This window comes from Limulus polyphemus, unplaced genomic scaffold (genome assembly GCF_000517525.1).
Source record: "Limulus polyphemus unplaced genomic scaffold, Limulus_polyphemus-2.1.2 Scaffold314, whole genome shotgun sequence".
In the NCBI taxonomy this organism is placed as follows: Eukaryota; Metazoa; Arthropoda; class Merostomata; order Xiphosura; family Limulidae; genus Limulus; species Limulus polyphemus.
In genome coordinates this window covers 349,038-370,376 of record NW_013665924.1, presented here as the reverse complement: position 1 = coordinate 370,376, position 21,339 = coordinate 349,038, and the positions used below count along the sequence as shown (strand labels likewise).

The 21,339-nt window shown below is 32.4% G+C and overlaps 1 protein-coding gene across 1 annotated transcript; it reads left to right on the top strand.

Annotated features, from left to right (window-relative positions):
- Window positions 1-4,428: 4,428 nt before the first annotated feature.
- LOC106457302 (60S acidic ribosomal protein P1-like) lies at window positions 4,429-16,388 on the top strand. Its single transcript, XM_013916691.2, has 5 exons — window positions 4,429-4,940; window positions 12,669-12,729; window positions 13,859-13,987; window positions 15,130-15,189; window positions 16,188-16,388. The coding sequence occupies exons 1-5, from the start codon at window positions 4,869-4,871 to the stop codon at window positions 16,199-16,201; spliced, it is 336 nt and encodes a 111-aa protein (XP_013772145.1). The 5' UTR covers window positions 4,429-4,868; the 3' UTR covers window positions 16,202-16,388.
- The last annotated feature ends 4,951 nt before the right edge of the window (window positions 16,389-21,339 follow it).

Sequence of the window (21,339 nt, the reverse complement as noted above, 5' to 3'; positions counted from 1 at the left end):
GTTGCAAAGCTTTCTTCAGTCATAAAAAAACATTTCTGAACGAGCAGTGCAGCTGTGAGTTTCACCAGAAAGTGAGAGGAGGGGAAACGCTTACTCAGGAAGAGCATCACAAAAGATAAGCGATATTTTCCATCATGCATAACTAGTCCTTAATAAATCTTGTTTAAGACTTATAACTCATAACGTAGGTAAATTAATGTGTAGAATTGTACACGAACTTCTATCTACGTTAAAATACTTTTATTTGCGTACTTTCGGCCCTCTTACCGGGCCTTCATTGAGCCTTCAATGGATTGAGCGATAAAACTTCGTTAACTGTGCAACTCCGTTTTAAAATAGATATCTAGGCAACAATCGTAACAATAACTGACATCTGGTATTAAAGTTATTAAATACATAGAATTATGATGAATATAGAATACAAATCGATTGCTTAGATATAATAAACATAAGGAAAATACAATTATAGATGTTATGTACAGAAAGTAAAGGAATTTTTCATACTTCAAATAATACATAGTAAAATTAAAGGTTTAATTTAACATGAAAACCACATAGATGCTGTGCTTTTGTAAGTTTCTAAATATTGTCTTTGATTTTAAATCACAAAGTTAGTTGAGTAGTTTGGCTAGCTGAGAGAGTGATCGATTATACTAATTAAATCAAGAGTGATCAAGAGCTTAGGTTTTACTCTGTAGAACGTTTTTAAAACCCTGTTGTTACAAAACTGATATTGTTTTATATTTTTCAAAATACACCACGCAAAAAAGCGTTAGAATCCATATTATTGGCGGAAATGATTATATTTAAATGTTTGTTCGTACTAATTTCATATTCATAGAATGCTTGGAAACAGTATTATCTTTATTTTCAGTATTAGTACCTTTATGCATTTGAACTGCATTGTTACACGAAAAGCGAAATTTTGATCCTTTTTGTTTAAAGATAACTAAACATCAGGTAATACCCAGGCAACGCCGGGTAAGGATGGCTAGTTTATATATATATATATATGTATATATAGGTAATCTTATCACTATAAATAATCATACTATTACTCAAGCTATTCAAAAAATTACCCTTTGATATTTGAGGTAGAAGAAACTTCAGAACTCCTATTTAATTCTGCTCAGTATTTAGAAACTTATATTAAATTTGGAAACTATTTTACCAATACAGTATATAAATATATATCATTCTACATTCCACATTCTATGCCTACAATCTTCCGAATCTAATATATCGCGGACAGTTTGGAGAAATGTATTACTTTTTTCAGTTGTCAAATATTGCCAAATTTGTCTCGGAATCCTTTTTAATAAGCTGCTATCAAACGGTTTCAAATAAAAGTGTTTATTTATACTTTTACTTCAGTTGTATACTTAATATCATACTTAATTAATCAGTTAGTTGTATAGTAGCAGATAAGTGTTAAGTTTTCTATTTTTGGATCCTGCTATAGCTAGTTTCTGCACACTTGTGAACTTACAAAGTATCTACTTATTAAATCTGTTTGGGGAAACATATCGAATGTTTATTCATCATTAAACACAAGCTTTTGTCGCAACTTCTCATTATGTAACTTTTCTATTTTTACTTAGCTGCTCTTGGTAAGCTTAAAACGAAATTTTTATACCTTAACATGGTAAGTCTAAATTTAGTGAAAATAGTCACCACATGACAATTGTATGAATTGTGCTAGCCATTTTGTTGTTACTGTAGATACAAAATCATACAAGACAGGCAGAGCGTGACTTAGTGCTTAATGTTCCGACTGTGAATCCAAGGTTCGCGTCCCTTTGCCGCATAAGAGCAACGATCAAACCCTACTACTCGATTAAAATAGCCAAAGATTTGGAGTTGGGTGCTGTAACTTAATGATATATAAAATGCATACTGATGTTTAATTCAATTTATTGTCATTTTACTTTTGATTATAAAATAGCAAAGGCTTGCATTTTTAACTTAGGATTACACCGTCCATCACGTTCTGTATACGGTACTGCTACCAAACTACACAGACTATTGATAGAAAAGAAGCCTTTCAGTAGTTCAGCGGTAAGTCTCTGGGCTAAAAACCGTATTCGATACCCGTGGTCAGCACAGCACTGATAGCACATGATGTAGCTTTGTGCTGAACAACAAAGAAACGAGAAAAGAAACAGTACCTATGGTAGCGTCATCTAGTAAGGAAACACGTCACTTTGACAGAAATTGTTGCTGTTTTAATATAAATCATAACCAAAATACTTTATTTTGGTGGATTTCACCATTTAGTTCAGAGAATAATGTATTACTGGGGGAAATACATTCATTCTTAAATTTTTAAAAATGAGACATATTAAAAATGAATTATATGTACCCTTTAACAAAGAGGTGCATATCCTCTTTTAGGAGGGGATAACGAACAATAGTACTAGCGCTACAAACAAAAATACCCTTTAACAAAGAAAACTCACGAAAATAACAGTTAACAATAAAACGAAATAAGTAAAATACATCAAACAAAAACAAGGTTCTTTAACAAAGAAATGCCTATACCTTTAGGAGGGGAACTAACACAAATGCACAAGAAAAGAACCCTTCAAACATTAAAACTAAAATCACACCTTTTATCCTTACTAAAAAATATAAAAAATAAAATAATAGCAGAAATAAACCCTTTAAAGCAATGAACCTTATAATAGTCATATTAAAATCCGCAAGAAAGTAACTCCTTAACTTGAAGATACCTATCTGCCTTATGAGGAGATAGCTAACAATAATGTTAGTCCAGTAAATAATATAAAAACTTTTCTTTTTCACGGGAAATTAAAACATGTATAGTAAAAGTAAAGTCTAAATACACATCGAAACATATACATATATGCAACAGGTCACTATAGATATATCCACATTACGAACATGTGAATTAACCTTCAAAACTCTACATATCGAGACACACGGTAGTGGGTCGTACGGCCAAAACAACCTGCTGCAGGATACAATGTGTGTTATTAACAGGAGTGATAGCTTAGCTATTTTCCACCTTCTGTATTTCGGACTGTGGTAAGCCAAACTATCACATATTTTCAGTTGATATACTCTACTGAACTCTTATTTCGAATAGCAAATTTCAAGGCAGTCCATTAAGAAATGTCGGAGACATAACATCTCCAATTTTGATTCAGTTTCTTTCTATTTGCTTCGGCGAGAAATGCTTCTTAGCTCTGTTGTGGACTTAGTCGGGAACTCCAACTCCTCTATCCTCGCATGCAGAGCCGTGTAAGAAAGTGTTACTCACTCGTGAAGTAGATGCCTCGTTGAAAATAGTGAAAGTTATCCTCATATTTGGTGGTTCTACAACCAGTACGGTTACACTGGAAGATGGACTTGGATTATCACTTCTGGAGTAGTTTTTGGAGTTGCAGCGTGACCTTTCCACTTTAATAGTTTTCTCTCTGGAAAGATCTTACTAGAGCGAAGGATGTAATTGTCTCACCAGAGATGAGTACACATAGCAGTGAAAAATTAGAAGGAGAGCAGTTAGTTAAGACCACCAACTACTAACTCCTTGGTTACGCTATTGCTAATGAATACTGAGATTGATCTTCACATTATAATGCCTTCATGAGTGAAAGAGCGAGGCTGGGCAAGGATTCGAACCCGTAATCTGCAGGTTGCGAGTCGAATGACCTAACCATCAGGTCATGTCAGGCCCTAATTAGTAATAACAGTATTATTAAAATATTTAGTCTACCAACTTCTTTGGGAATGTTAAGTTCCTGTACTGAAAACACGTAAAAAATTTTTCTCCCCGAAGTTATAATGTCGTGCATATTTTTTAAGTCTACACAATAAGACGTACATACTGGTATTCCAAATATTTACTCATGCATGATCTATCGAGTACCATTTCGGTGGCTTTTCAATAGCCAGTTCATTATCACTCATATGTTAAATTACGAAGGAAAAATAATTATTACAATTTTGCTATTACAGAAACAAAAATTCTCAATCATGAAATGAATTCCTATAATACACAAAATTTAATAATAACAATTAAGGCTTTTCTATAATTTGATGAGTAGCATATTATATATATATATATAGTGACAGCACTTATGTGTATCTATATAATATATATACGTTAATAAAACTGTGTCGAATCGTGCAAAGCTAAAATATTAATATGTATTCCTGAATAGTAGATGTCTCTGTAAAATATAATCAACTAATAATTACATATTTATCAAATCTTCATTTTCGACAACTTTATTACACTTATTAATGTTGACTTAAATTTACCTTTTTCGAAACTATACTTTCCCGTACTTCAAACACTAAAGCAGATGGCTTGGTGCTTTCTTCTGCTACTAATAGTACTATTGTGTAGTCCACACGTATCATTTTATTTGGTTAATATGGATGTGTTGAGGCCCTTTACGTTTAATATAGCTCATTATAATGTATTTCTTTTATCAGAAATATCATTATACTGAGATAAGAATGCAAGATAGTCGAATAACTACTTGTATAAAACCCAGTAAACCAGGTCTGTTTCAGCGTCTCTTATTGTTTTTCACTGTCTGTTATGCAGTGGGCAACCAAATAAATATTAGCGTTAGCACTAAAGTGTACGATATTTTCAAGTACTATAATATTTGGATATTCTGGAACTTCATTAGCTTTATTTTGGATCAAAATAATGTAGTAATATATTTGTAAATTTGAAAGTGTTCCCTAACAGAGCATATATTAAGAATAATACTCGTAGATGTCGCTAAACTAAAGAGGGAGGAAGACGACATAGTCTAGGTTGATATCAGATATTGCGATAACGTACGAAACTACATCATCAAATTTTACTGAAGTTCAAAGAATTTACAATGGCCAGCGAAGACGAGCTTGCATGCGTTTACAGTGCTTTAATACTTCATGATGATGATGTAGCTGTTACAGTAAGGTTGATGTGTTTTTACGAACGCATATTTTTGTATTTCAAGTATTTGATTTTTTAACTTTTGAATTTATTTTTAAGTTTTGTTGAGTAACATTATCTTAGAACACAGGAGTTAATTAGAGATATTTAGAATTAGAGCTTAGAAAAAAAAAGTTATACAACTATTTTATTAAGGAGTTATATATATATATATATATAAGCATAATATTGTAAATTTTTAAAACAGTAACAATAACACTATCAACAGTAACATTAACTTGAGTAAGCGTTTGTAAAATAGAAAGAGTGAAAATTCTGCATTGCTTATAAAGACCATGAGATTATTCGTACAAGTTACAGTCAACACAGATTATTTTTAAGTGGGCAAAATCATTAATTTAAATATTTGTATTATTTTTAAAATTAAAGACAATTATTTTGTATTGTTTCAAAGGAATACCAAAAACCTCTGTGGCACATGCTTTAAATATTTTATCCAATTTAACTTGAGTATCTTAAGATTAAGGAACAGAAGTGTTTTTTATTATCTTTGTAATTGAAAATTAAGTATTTAAGTACTTTCTCAGAAATGAAACGTTATTTTCTTTATTACAAAATCCAAAAATGTAAGTTGTTAAGTACATTTACCATTTTGAATATTTTTATCACTCCTGTGAGTCTAGGAATCAGTAAAAGTTATATTTGTGTGTATTCTAAATAATAACTAAATACATGAATGTAATATACAACACATGCATGATTGAGGGTCCAAACATATAACTAAGAGTTTGTGCCTTCTTTTATTACCTTTGCAGTTTTTATTTAAGTAGTCTTATGTGGACCTGAACAACAAAAAAAGTACCTGTAATGAAACCAGTAATAGTCTACCAAAAGAATCACATTTGTTATTGTGGGAATCCCCAATTTTGGGTCAATTGATTAAGTTATCTGGCATCTCATAATGCTCAATAATATTTTACTGAGACTGTTTAATATGGCTGAGGTTCTAAACAATTTTTTCTTGTGTATAAGAAGTAAAACCAATATTATTTTCTAAAGATCTTGATGGTTTTAATATTGTAGATGTAACCACTATCTTAAAACAAATAGACTGTGGATCTAGGAAAATCTTGGCCTATTTGTGTACCTTCTCTTGCTAGCATTGTATAAAATATGTTATCAAAAGTCATTTAAGTAGGTATTTGGGAATTTCTCATTTAATCATTGATTTTAAGTATAGAAGGAAAAGGATTTTCTCGTATTATTAAATTGTTGAAGTTTTTTGAATGGGCTTTAATTGTATTGAACAATGAAACTTTAATTTATATTTTTCATATTCAGAAAGTTTGATACGATGCCTCGCATAGGAAGAACTAGTAAACAGTATGCATTGGCATTTGCAGTAAAATTAAGAAGTGGATAGAAAATTCACATAATGATAGAAAGCAAAAAGCTGTTATGAATTCCTAAGGGCATATTTCAAATCGAGATAATATGTGGTGATTGGGATCTTCTAAGAATATGCTCTAATAACTGTTATATATATATAAAACCATCAAGAATTTTAATAATTATTCTGCCAATGATACTTGCACAATTTTTAGATGGTACTCATATATTTGGAAGAGTTGGTTCTGTTGAAAACCCTTTTTTAAAAAACACCTTCATGATCTTGGTGACTTGGCCAAAATGTGGAAACTGAATTTCTCTTTTGAGATATATAAAGTGTGAGTAATTAAGTTAGCATTATTTCTTCTTCTAGTTGCAGAAATCTGTTGGCACATAATCATTACATACTTGTTACATTACACTTAATTTATAGTAATAATTACAACTATTAAGTTCTTACTTATGTTTGCAGTAATCTTGTCTGGCTCTGAACTATAGTATGTGATGTAACTCAACAGTCACATGATATTGGATATACAAGGCATTTATTATTGATTGATTTGTGACGTACAGTTGTGATACTTATTGTAAACATGTGAAACCAATGTGTACAGAGCTGTGGTATATAAATACTTAACTGCTGAGTTTTTTAAGTAAATTTTTCATTAGTAGGTATTCTGTTAGTAGTTTTTCATTAGTACTTTTTATACAGGCAATATCATATAGGTGGCAATCTACCGGTGTCTGTTGGATTTGCCATTGAGCATGTAAATGTCACTTGGCCAGTGTTTATGGATTGTCTTGTGTAACTCATCTTTGTGTTAATAAACAATTCTCATTGTGTCTATTGAACTAGTCAAGGCTAATGTTGATGGCCTAGTTCAGTGTTTATAAACTTTTATTTTTGCTCAAGACACCCCTACACATAGTCTACAATTTCCACAGCACCCTTAACATTTTGTAGCCTAGTTAATAGTGGCATAGGCAAGGGGGGGGGGGTCATAGAGATAATATTTGGTAAAATCTCACAGCACCTTTACGTGTTATAGCACCCTGGTTGAGAAACACTGACCTAGTTGCAAGATCATCACATTGGTACTTAGTGTGGGGCCCTCTCAAGCATTGCCTGTGTAATCTTTACCTTAGTCTTGTCAACGAAGAATCATTATTCTTCCAATATGATGTCATAGTAATTTGTGTCTTTGAGACTTTCCAAGGAGAATCGTCTTCCTTCCATTAAATTTCCTCTTATGATGTTACAGCAACTCAACTTTTCATGGAAAGTGCATTTGCTTCCTTGTCTTCATGTTCACATGGTCAGTTTTACAACATTCTTTCATTAAGTTTCAGTCTGACTTTGTTCAGCAGTAGTTTTGTCAACTAAAATGTTTTTGCATGAAGTTATGATTGCCTCATGGTGCAGTTTATTCATTCACCAGAATATTCACAATTTCTGAACTTTTTTTTTTGCCATTAATAAAGATGGAACTCATAATTAATAACATACTTAGTTTTGAGTTTCAAAAATGCATATTGATTTCCTAATTTTCGGGAAATCAATTTTTAGGCCATGAGCCAAGATTCATCATTAGTGAATTGGGATAATTAGTTAAAAGATGATGAGGAACAGATTTAAAAATATTTTTATGTTTTTAATTCAAGTTCAGTTTACTCCTCAAAAATACAAAGAGGGTAACAGGGAAAATCAAACATAATTGGTTTATTAAAGATGAAGAAGGAAATCAGGAATAAATTCCATAAGTTTAAGAAACATAAATTGACAGATAGGTTGAAAGATTTACATAACTGTAGGAAGGCTAAGGACTTGCTTAAGAAAAGAAATTAGGAAACTCAAACAGGTAATAAGAAAAAGCTGGTTGATAAATGTTAAAACTAATGATAAGAAAATGTTAGAATGGGGATTTAGCCCTTTAAAGATGCTCAGGGCAAGGTTTTTTCTGAAACGGTACATTACCTCAGCTCACATAAACAGTTATTCTCATTCAGTGCTGCCCTCTATATGCAAAAAAAAATTATGCATGCCACAAGCTTTCTGCCTCCCCTCCATTGGAAATGACTGATTCCAGTATGTTTCTCATGCAAATCATCATGTGACAACACTCCATCAATGAGAGTGCCACACACTCATTACGCATGTGACTTCCTCTATTCAATTCTATCAGACTATCACTTCTCATTTGGCAGTACTCGTGTTCTAATGTTTAGTTTATACTCTGTTCAAGTGTTTTATTTTAATATTTTTCCATATCTGTGTAATAATTTCTCTCAAGAAGATTACTCTTTTACTATACAATAGTGATATTTGTAACTTGTTGAGTTATTCTGAAGTGGAATTATTTTATATTTCTACCCATTTATGGAACTTGTTTAGTTATTACTAAACAAATAGAAGATTTTCAGCTTTACTTCACTGGGAGATTGATTGTCCTGTGAACTAACTTTCTTTGGGCCTCACCCCAGTTTTGGGGGGCCTGTGCACTTGCAATACTGTTTGCAGACTTTGGAAAGACAAAACATTATACTTTTATTGTTAATATTATTAGCTGTTGTTATTTGGGTTTGTGTGGAACTCTTGAGCCAGGATCCACATAAAACTTATCTTAATATTGTACATACTTATTGTTCGGTTAAGTATTTCTTTTAGGGCTTAATGATATCTTTTATGTATTATTCAATTTTTAAATGTTTATTTTCAGTTTACCATAGTTCTACGTCCACATTAATCCTTAGTTACATTAAATATCTTGTTTAATTAGGCCTAATTAGTGTATGTTAATTTCAGTTTCCCTATGGTTCTTTTTACGGGGTCATCAATATTTAGGTTATTTATCTTTTCTTCAACACAGAATATCACATCTATCTGTTTATTTCACTACACAGTTTCTTACCATTAATTTTGTATGTGAGGGCCACCTGGGCCAGGGCCCACCCTACCTGCTTCCAATATTGCTCGTCTTCCTCCTATAATGGCTGAACCCATTTTTGAGACGACCTATATTTGTCAGTTTTTCCTCCACCTTCTCATGGAGTGCATTCCAGGCCTCTACTGCAGAATTTACTAGGCCTATCTAAGTTATTTTTTTGATAAGTTTCCTCCCTTTACTCCACTTTGTTATATTTCCCTTCCACCCTCGCCCATTGGGTTTAGATTGTGATTTGATTGGCCTTTTCTTCCTTGTACCCATCTTCACTCCCTGGTGTCTTCACTCCTAATCTGCACCTCCCTTTTTCCCTGCATGTTTACCTTGCCGTTAGTTGGATGTACTTCATCTTTCAAGCACTGAGACTACATCTCATATGTTCTTCTCCCATTCTCTGCTTTGGGTAGCTGTTTCTTTCTTGTCGGGGCACCTCATTCACCTGTTGCCGTCCTTCACTCTGTCATGAGATTGTGACTAGGTAGGTTACCTTTTCTTATACATACCTCTTCGTTTTCAGGGTTAGGTCCCTCTTTTTCTTACCGGATCCCACTCTGTTGCAAGTGATGCCTGACCGGGTATTCTTTAACCTTTAAAATCCACACTGTTCAGCCATGTCGACTTGCTTATTATGCACCATGGCCACGCAATGCACACTGTTGAGATTTGGTGTAGGACAAAATTGCTTCAAAGTTATCCTTGTGATGGAATTGCTTCATAAATATGCCTGTCCCGGACCGTACCACCCATGGCCTACATGGGTAAAGCAGAAGGGGACAACTGCCTATCCCTGCCATGCCTTGTATTGAATAAATCGGTATGGTCTGCTTTTAAAAAATAGGGTTTCATGGTCACCCATTGCACTGTCTCAGGTGTTGATGGTCCTCTGGACTCTTCACCGTGTTTCACTCCCATTTTTTTCTAGTGGAGTTTGGGAGTCCTTACTACTTTCCATTTCCAAGCCACTAGGGTGGTGGATTGTGGAGGCATCCTCCTGAATGGTTTAATGCAATACCATATCAATACAGAAATACCATTCAGTGCAGAATAGGGCAGTGGTGTTCTGCTGTTGTAGATGATGTGATATCCTCTACTATAAAGCATATGAAAATGAAAGAAGTGAGACATCAAATTGCAGGGCACCCCTTAGATTAGATCTCTTATCCTACAGGTGGCTGGGTTTTGGATTTAGAGTAGAACCAATCAACACAAGTCCTCACACATGTATTACTGATGTCTATCTTCCTCCCTCAGTCATACTCCATGTGTGTTGTGGGGCACAGCGGAGGTACTTAGGATGGTTCTTTCCCCTCTGCTCTCCCTCAATGTATCTGATTCCGAGGATGATATTCTGTCTGGATTGGTTCCAGTCAGTTTTACTGTTGAGGGAGCTGATTTCTCTATACTTGACATATTTTAGATACTGGATCCCGGGTTCCTGGATCAATATATCTCTCTATATTCTTAACATGTGCCCTGTTCTGGAGTCAAAAGGGGTTTGAGATCCACTCTGGTCTCTTGAAATTGAGGTGAAGATGTTTTGATCCTCATCCTACCCCCATAAGGATGTTGGTTCCAAGTGGCATGGGTTTTAGATGTAGTTGAATTGCCGAGTGCAGTTCGTCATGCCCTAGCCACTCTACTCCTGGGGGCACTTCCATTGTTTTTTCTCACACATTTGGATGTGCTCCTTTGTTTTTCTGCCCATATATACCACACCTTTCTCAGATGGACAAAGAGTATACCTGGTTCAGACATGGTACAGTCTCCCACATTAGATCTTTGAATCTGACTAGTCTCAAGGTGTGTCCTTTGAACACTTTCAAAGGATGCTTTTTTCTTCTCTAGCACCGTTCCCTCCACCTATTCAATGTGGGATTCTAGATAATTATGTGAGAGGAGGTAGTACAACATATCAGAAGTTATATTTTCATACACTGAAAATGTATTTCCGACAGGTACTTACCTCCCTCACACTTCCCACCCTTCCTTCACACTGAAAACTGGTGCTTCCATTATCGACCAAAGTCGATGTGATAGTCTGGTAGAATGGAATAGGGGGAGTCACATGCGTAATGAGAGTGTGTAGTACTCTCATTGGTGGAGGGTTGTCACATGATGATTTACATAAGAGACACATTGAAGAACCAGATGGTCCCTTGTTGTCCATATATTATGTATATACCTCTTTTACTTGAACAGTGAAATGAAAAGGTTTGAATAGGCTTAGGTAATAGGCTTAAGCTTTCCACACTCAAAAAGATAAATGTTTTTGGCAAGAGGAATTTTTCAGTTGTAGTAGTGCATTTTGAATTGGTTAACTTTAGTTGGATAGGTAAATGAATGTGAAGGGCTGTATTTAAGTTGGTTTGATTTTGACAGTCAGTTATTCAGTGTAATAGTATGTAAGTTTAAGAAACTTATGATGAATATTTGTACTAATAAGCTAAAACAATACGAAAGTTTCAATATAAACTTACTCACCCATCACTTCTTTTAGACCGGTTTATTTATTCTTAAAATTTGTGTAGCATGTTAAAAAGTGAAAGTAAGGCTTAAGTGACCGTAGGAATAGGTGTAACATTTCATCCCAAATATTACCAGTCTAATAATATTTGGAACACAGTGTCATTTCCCATTCCTGCCTACAATAAATATGACTAAATAAAAAGTAAAAAATTAATAAATGCAAGTTACTGTTTTTTTGGTTTTTTTTTCTTTTACAAGTAACATCTATAGATAATTATACATGCTTAAGTTTAGGAGCATAAACAAGGTACACACAACAAAATTTTTTGTGACTGTCAAGATATATTTAACTAATCAAGTCTTCTGTAATGTTCAACCGTACCTGTTACATTGAAATTTTTCTTGACTTTTATATCATTGATTGATTAGAAATGAATTAAGACATCATTTTGTTAAAATGTTCCACTAAGGAATTAATATATGTACAGCACAACAAATAGTTAGGTTTTCATTCTTAATATCTAAAATTTGCATACATGCTTACAAAGATCATTCTAGACACAGTTTTTTCTCAAAATCAACATTAACCATATTAATGTCTTGAACAAACATAAAAGATATTACTGCACATCATTAAAGTGTGTTCATGCAAGTAATGGACAGCATAAATAAGCAAACTTGAAAAGTGTATAATTTTTATACAACAATACTGTATTCTATGTAAAATTATAATAAATTTGACAGAATATAAGGAATTTTTGATCACTATTTGATATGTTTTTACTGTTGAAAAAAAAAGACCATATGATATAGTAGTTGCAGAAATTTTAAACAGAAATGTTTTATTCATACAAAGAATTAATAAAAAATCACAGACGTTCAAGATTGGGAGATATGTGATAAATATCAGTGTTTTGGATAAAAATTTGTATATATTTTTTTATTCTTAGGCAGAAAAAATACAGACAATTTTGAAAGCTGCAAATGTGTCAGTTGAGCCATACTGGCCAGGTAAGATTATATATATATATATATATATATATATATATATGTATGTGTTATGTATTGGCTTCAGGTTACATGAATAGTGAATAAAATAAATGCATGTGCATATCACTGCCAAAATTTGATAACATTATGTGCATAATAAAGTATAATTCAATAATTTGGGCATCAGATTTCATATTTGACTACACACCTCCGAGAGAGACTTTCAAGTGGGCAAATCATATAAATGCTATAGTTAATCTATAATAGGTAGTATTTTCTTTAGATCCTTCTTTGCTTTAGGCAGTATTGTAAACTAGATACAATTTTATCAGTTATTCTTAGAAATGTTTTTTTGAACAGGAAGAATTGAATTGCTGCTATCACTAGATTGAATATTAGTATACTGTATGAGAACAAATAACTCAATACAGTGAGAAATTTATAATAAAACTTAAAGTAGTAACAAGTTTTTGGTCTGTAAATTTCTGTATTAATTTCATTAAAATGTTGGCAGCACTATGTTAGAAAATATGCAGTTTTAAGTCTCATATTTAATTGCAGTGCAGCTGATACTTCTGAGTAGATCCCAGTCAGGTGTATGTGTCATTATTTTACATGTAAGAAAATGTATTCTCTTCAGCTGTTAAGTTCTTTTCCATTGACTGATGTTTGTTTTGTTAGTGTCACTTTATATGGTTGCTAACTGCAGGTGGAAAGAAACATGTAAGTGATAGCAAGAAGTGGAACACACTAAAGTTCTGAAAATGTAACCTTATGAATAAGTATAATAGTTTTGTGTTTAATGCCATAGAAGTGAGATGTTTGTTAAAATTTATTTGCTGAAACATATGAGAAGTTTAAGTTGTTTACTGTACATATATCTGTAATGTTTTTGATTTGTGTCTAATTGTCAAAAATGTGGTAAGTTAAACTCTTTTTTTGTTGTTATGGTGTTTTTTTTTGTTGTTGTTATTCTGTTTAGTAAAATTTCATGACTTTCGTTTACAAAGATTTTTAAATTTTTGATCCACTATATAAAAGAAATTGGCAGGTTTAAGTTCATAAAATTTACATTTTGTTTTTTACTTTTACATTCAATAATTTATTTACCAAAATCGTCAAATGTAGTGTTTTGTTTTTCTGCACTAAGGTTTATTTGCCAAAGCCCTTGAAGGGATAGATTTAAAGCAGTTGATCACCAATGTGGGGTCTGCAGTCGGGGGAGGTGGTACCGTAACTAGTGCAGCAGCAGCTGTAACTGAAGAAGCTCCTAAAGAAGGTTAGTATATTGCAGAGATTTCTCGAAAACGGGGGGGGGGGGGGGGGATTGTGTATCTCCTGATGGAGGGAAGGGGGGTGGTTTATTATAAAGATGTCCAAGATGCTAATAAGTGTCTATATTTATGTATAGAACATGATTTTATTTTAAAATTCAGTTTGTTTTATTTCGATTAGTATTTTCTGTGTTTTGAATGTAATGTTTAGATAAAATTTCATCATTTAACAAAAGAAAATTGTGATTTAGAAAAGAAATAAAAAAAAAAATTCTATACACCATTTCAAAAGTAGGCTAAATGTATACACACATTTATACAACATCCCAAAATGTATATTTACTGAAGACATTCAATCCAGATCATTTCCACATATAAATCAATATTCAGTGCCATTATGTAAAAAAACTTGTAAAGAAGTAACTAAACTAATGTTACTTTCTTCAACTGACTTTTGGAATATCCTATAGATTAACCAGAAAAATAATGCAATTAAAATGAGATAAACTTAGAAGTTTCTAGTAACATGATGCAATAATACAAGTGACCAATTCACAACAACTGAACTACACAACGTATGATTTGCATAGTTACATAAACAAACATGGCCAGGTGGTTAGGACACTCGACTCGCAATCTGCGGGTCGCGGGTTTGCATCCCCATCCCACCAAATATGCTCGCCCTTTCAGCCGTGGGGGCATTATAATGTGACGGTCAATCCCACTATTGGTTGGTAAAAGAGTAGCCCAAGAGTTGGCGGTGGGTGGTGATGACTAGCTGCCTTCCCTCTAGTCTTACAATGCTGAATTAGGGACGGCTAGCGCAGATAGCCCTCGTGTAGCTTTGCGTGAAATTCAAAACAAACAAACAAACATAAACGAACCTGTGATAAACTGTTGCTTGTAAAAATAACAAAATTTAACGTTCATGCTATAGTTAAGACCATCTAAATCATAACACTCCTATTAAACTTAAAAAGTCATGTATATCTGACACTACACATCATCTGTAACGTAAAAGAATGTTTTGTTATAAAATGCTTTAAAATATGAGGAGAGTTGGGTAAGGATATATGGAAGTTAAGAATGCATTTAAAAAAAAACTTAAAAATCTTATTTATGCATGAACATCTATTATAAATTTCAGAAGCTAAGAAAGAGGAGGTAAAAGAAGAATCCGAAGAATCTGATGAAGACATGGGATTTGGTAAGTTAATTATGTTTTGAGATAACTTGTAGGTCAATGTAAAATTTACAGTAAATACTTTTAACGAACATCAGCCTTCAAATAAAGATTGTGTAAATTTTTTTCAGGGTGTTTTGATACTAATTTTGATGAAATTGCATGATCGGTCAGCAAAATATTTGTTCCCATACTTTTGTGAAGGCAGATTTCAGAGTGCATTAAACAAAGTCACTGGTAAAAAATAAAATACAACCTTGGTAAATTTACAATGGTAGAAAGCTCAGATTACATGTCAAAGCTACTGACAGTAAGACTGAAGTTATAGTTTAGTTCTTAAACTAAAATTATAGAGGTTCCACTGTTGTGCTTATAAAGTAGGGTACCAGATCAATTTTTTTTCTTGAAAGTAACTAGCCATTATAAAAACTTATAGAGCTTTTAAAGACGTCTTCTGATCGAGGTAATGGTGTAACATAATTCTTTTAAATTTGGGATTTATTACTTTCAAAATGCATGGATTTCATAGTCATACTTAAAAAGAGAATAAGTTTTATGTGTAAATATTTCAAGGTTTCTTTGAACCTTTTTTAATAGAATATTCTGTGATGTTTGAATGGCACTCGGTGAGCTATAACTTGCATTATCCTTATGGTCATTATAAAACCTTGGAATTTAAAATAGCAAATTTTCTGTGTTCATTTAAATATTCTATGTTAGACCATAAAGTTCTATGATATTGTATACATGCTGCTTCTCAGATTTTGTTCCTAAAAAAAAAAACAATTTCTCGGATACATAATTGTTAGTATATCATGGCATGACCCAAAGAATAAAGCATTAACACATTAGTGTCCTCAATTTAAATAAATGTTTAAAAGTGTGTTAAAGGATCTTGTATAGCAACCCTTTGAACTGTTAACATACTTCGACAATTATATTTATATATCACAAGAATTTCAGTTCTAACTTGCAATATTTATTATCTTTGGAATATTAAAATATGTGTTTTTATGTTTTAGGCCTCTTTGACTAGGAGTCTCCAAGCCTTGGGAAAATTCACACAGAATTCAGATTAATCATTTTAAAAGTAATAACTTTTTTGACTATTCTGTTTTTAATTAACATTTCTAGTCAAGATGACAATGTATGTGTAATATGCTGGAATATTTTCTGCTGTGCACTGTATGGCTGATATGAAATAAAACTGTGAACATTTATAATGCTTTGTTTCATATTTTTCAGTGAAAATTATTGATTTTTCTAGTTCAGCTTTTTTCCATACAGTTTCTAATTAAATGTATAATGCACAGTTAATATATGCATTACTTGTTAATGAATACCCTAAGATACAGAGGGCTGAGTTCATTATATGAAAACGATTTTGATTATGCAAATCAGTAAGTATTGTGATACAACCAGTATAGAAGTCTTAGTGGTAACATATCAAAACTACATTTTAGCATTGTTTGGTGTTTCATACTTAGTGTTGTCACTGAAAACTGATCACTTTTGGAAAATATATGTAATAACTCTTTCTGACATAAGATATTCAAACACTCAGCTCATAACAATGTGTTAAGAGAAGGGATTAGAATTTCCATGAACGTATCCTTCATACTTAATAACATTAGAAAGCAAAAGAATATGGATCAGCTTGAGCAAGCAGGACTATCCAGAAAGAGACCTGCAATAAATCATACCCCAGCTATGATAAACAAAGTGCAGAGTATTGTAACAGGTGAGAATTCACAAACACAAAGGTCAGTAGCAGAAACTATTGAAGGCAACAGTACACAAAATAATTGAGAAGGATCTCTATCTGGAAAAGTGACATAAGTCACGTGTACCCAAGTTGTTTCCACAACATATTTGTTCAATAATTGCATAACTTAAGCAACTAAAGAATTTAATGGGTATTCTATACGTAGGAGACCACAAGTTACCATACAGACGGCCTATGGATTTCTGTTCAATTGAACTGTTGAAATGGCCATTGGGAAACACTCATTTTCATATGTTAGATGAATTATGGAAAGCAGCAGGAAGGAGGTGAATGCTTTAGACATGACAGAGCCTTTTGAAATGGAAACTATGCTGTTGGGCTATTGGCAAGATGTACTGTAATAAGGTGGTGAGGCATCAAAATCATTTTAATATAATGTACTCAACTCCTGTATGTCTGTTTTAGAAAAATAGCATGTGTGTGTGTGTATTCTTGAAAATAAAATGGGTACATCATTAGAATATGATGGAGCCTTTTTTATTGCATAAACAATTTCAAGCCACTACAGTTTATACTGTTAAAAGTTTAAAAAGCATTTGATTGCAGAAAGCCTGTACTTGAGAACGTACAGTTAGTTAACAGTAATAAAGCACCTGAATAAAAATGTTATCACCATTTTATATGGTTAAATATTATATCACTGAGCACAAACACCTTCACACACAAATATATATATATTTACCATATAATCATGCAGAACTTTGAACAGAAAGAAACATTTTCAGAATTACCAACACTAAAACTTACTATAAACACATTACAGGCAAGGATTCGTTGCGATATAATAAGTTTTGTCTGAATAGTTTTCAGTGCACCACAACAGAAAAAAAAGTAATTTTATAAGTAATACTCCAATTATACTTTTATTATATGTTATCGGACGCTGCTTAAAAAATTTCATACTTCAGAGATCATGTACAGGAAATAACATATGAAAATAATACATTCGTGATCTTCCATACAAACTTCATATGAAAGTTGTTGGATAATATGTACTATAACAATAGCCACGTGAAAGTTTTAAGCAAATATCAAAACACCTTGTGCAAGAATATAAAATCCCTTTCTTTAAAAAACTACACTTGTGACTAACTGAAAACTTAGTTACCTATTACCATATGCCGATTTCCAGTAAAATAATTAAAACAAATCTCGTAATACTTACAGGTCTTTGGTTCCAGAGAAAAAAAAAATCATATAAAAATAAGATACATCATAATTAACATATTAATAAAAATCAAACCATTATTATAACGGTAAGTTTTATTTTTAATGCACAAATTATACAAAATCACAGTATAAGATAATACTGATAAATAAAAAGGAGAGATCATTATAATTCCACTAGTCAGGCAACAAATTCACTTCTTTCCTGAAAGAGTACATTTAAAAACTAGAGTAATGATGGAATGCATGAAAAGAAAAAGTTAACAGATTGCTGTAAAGAAAAACATCAATGCATTATGGATTTATAGCTAAGGAAGCGTGTACTTAACAAGGACAAATTAAAAAAAACTTTAGGGGTGTTGTGCACCTACTGCAATACTTCAGACAACTATATTAAAGCACCTCCAAAATCAGTAAATGAAAACAATATGCAGTATCATTAAACACATGCAATATATATATATATATATATTGAAAAGGAATTCTAACTTTTTAAACCACCTTTCTCTTACTGTAGCAACAGCCCTTTGAAGACGTGTATTTGTGTGTGCTTAAACATCATAAATCTATCAAATTGCTAATTTTCAAAAATATAATTTGAGAATATACAGAGCTGGACAAGAAATGAAAACTCTTGCCCATTACAGTTAGCAATCCTTAATACCCCATAAATGAATTGTCCTGTATGTTGCCTTTCAATTCAAATGACTTCACCTGTAAGTGATGCACGTAACTAAAACGACTTCCTCTTCCTGCTAAAATTCAGTTTCTGATAACATATTCAACAAAACAAATCTTAAAGATTCTGAGTGGAGTAACAGCCCAGCTAGGAGATGCTTCTGGAATGAATATCCATAAACAATATATATGTGTGAATGAGTTTATGAAAGACCCTCCTACACAACTGATGACAACAAAAGCAATCATCCTTTATGAAGCATTACAATATACAGTTGAGCATCACGTTTTATTCTGAACAATACAGATTAGGAAACTAAAAAAAATATCCTTTACCAGTTTCTTCATTCAGTTTCATGTTAACTGTACATAAACCTTAGCCACCGACTTTTCTTTTTTCCACAGTGTTTATAATAATCACAGAAACAAACAAGGTGCTATTTTAGTTGCCATTGTGCTCAATAAAGGATGTTTTTCTGGTTACTTTTGAATGTTAGCAACTTGTCTGATTTTAGTTATGGAACAACTAATAGTCTTGTTCCTAACATCAGTACTTCAAATTCACTTTTGTCATGAATGAAATTGTCTGGCTTGCCCACTGTTTGGAAGGGATCTTAAATTCTCTGGAAGAGAGGCATTTTAGTTATCCAAACGAAAAACATAACTCCCAACTTGGTAATAATATTTAGCCCAGACTGAAACTTCAAGTGTACTGAACATGTAGTGTACATAGGATACATTCTTCAGCTGTTAATGAAATATGTGTAATTCACTATTACAATTAACTCTTTTTCAGTTTGTGCATCTTGGTATTTATATGAATTCAAGTTCTGGGATAACTCTTAATCATATCCGATAGGAATTTGACACATGGCTTGTGTGACACGAGAAATCTTAGTAGTATGAACAACAGATATGCACAGGATACAAGACACAGTGATTGTTTTGCTATTCAGAATGAACACTCAATGAAAAAATTGTATAAAGTGACAATACACTTAATGAAAATGTTTTAAAGTGATGATACACTCATGGAACAAATTTTAAAATTATGATTTCAATAATATTCTTGCTCAAATGGGAACATGCAAGTCTGGGAAAAGTTCTGTTCATCTGAGCCACCATGGAAACTTTTTCGAGAAACTCCCTTACAGTTTTGTGTGTCCTTTTCTTCGTTTAACTTAGTTTTGTTCAACTTTTGCTATCTGTAGAGAATGGTTTTAACAAATTATCATAACTTATAGACCTCAACTAACTTTCACATTAAGCAATTTGAACTTGTATCAACTATTAGTTGCACCTGAATACATACACCATACTGACATTTGATGTGAATGTTTCTCAGCAGAAAAATGTGATTTACATTTAGAAAAAAAGAAAAGTAGTAAAGAAAGTGTATAGTTACAGACAACTTTGTACATAAGTTGTGATTTACTATAACTTGGATGAATTAATTATAAATATATTGAAAATTTAAACTATTAGATCAAAGGCAATTTTTATGCAACATGATGTTACCTACAATATTTATATTGATATGCATTATCATTCATTCAGGAATGTCATCCTGTGATTCTAGCACATCGTACCTCCTCTAAAAAGTTTACATACACATTTTGGTCAAACAAAATCATGACTGTATATTGTTAATGTCAATGACTTCAAAAAGCAGAGATTGCAACCTTAAATGATGTAAAATAGGGGAAATCTCAGCAGAAAAATTGAAATGATTTAATTTCTGTAGTCACTTTCTCACCACTGGTGATACTGATAAGCACAGAGTAAAGCATATAAAATGCATGGCCTTCATTTAATTCAGATGATTTAATGCACAGCCAGTAAGCAGCATGTTCAGACTTAACTTTCTACAACACCCACACTTGGCAAGAGTTCTGGGTCAGGGCACCACCTGTAATCATTGTGCTTGATGTTTATTTTTCGTATTTTCACTTTTACCTAACTTGGTGTGTATCATCTGAGTAATAAAGTTAACTGAGGTTTCTTGTTTATCAATTTTCTTTGTTGTAATGGTGTTCTTCCCAATCTGTTTAGGCTTGATGTTTGTTTATTTTTTTATCAAGTCAAACTGGAGGGATACGAATATGCTCGCTTATATAATTATTTCACGCTTATAGAAATAAACAAGGGTAAGTTCAGACCGAATTGTAAGGGTGTTTACATTTCAAGGTAAGAATAATAATTAAGAAATTATGCAATACACACATGCAGCTGTAACTCAAATAATATCCTTTGATAATCAATAACCATACATAATGTGTATATATATATATTTTTTTTTTTCCCAAACATTTTACTGGTTCTACACAAAGCTATTTATTATTAGTCAGAAATCCAAGAAAACAACTAAAATAAACTATCTGAACTGTTGTTTTATAAGCTGCAAAATTCTAAATGTTCTTTTCTATCTTGTTTAGTCAATTCGTTTTTCTAAGCAAATCCACCAGTAAATGTGCCAAGACTGGGTTCTCAGAAAAGGATTAACAAATTACACTAACAGAAGCAATATATATATATATGATGTC

Bases quoted from the DNA above. Each gene is read 5' to 3' on its own strand.
- LOC106457302 (XM_013916691.2), top strand. From the start codon at position 4,869: ATGGCCAGCGAAGACGAGCTTGCATGCGTTTACAGTGCTTTAATACTT. The intron at 12,730-13,858 runs GTAAGATTATAT...TTCTGCACTAAG, and splicing joins AGTTGAGCCATACTGGCCAG to GTTTATTTGCCAAAGCCCTT. The intron at 13,988-15,129 runs GTTAGTATATTG...TATAAATTTCAG, and splicing joins TGAAGAAGCTCCTAAAGAAG to AAGCTAAGAAAGAGGAGGTA.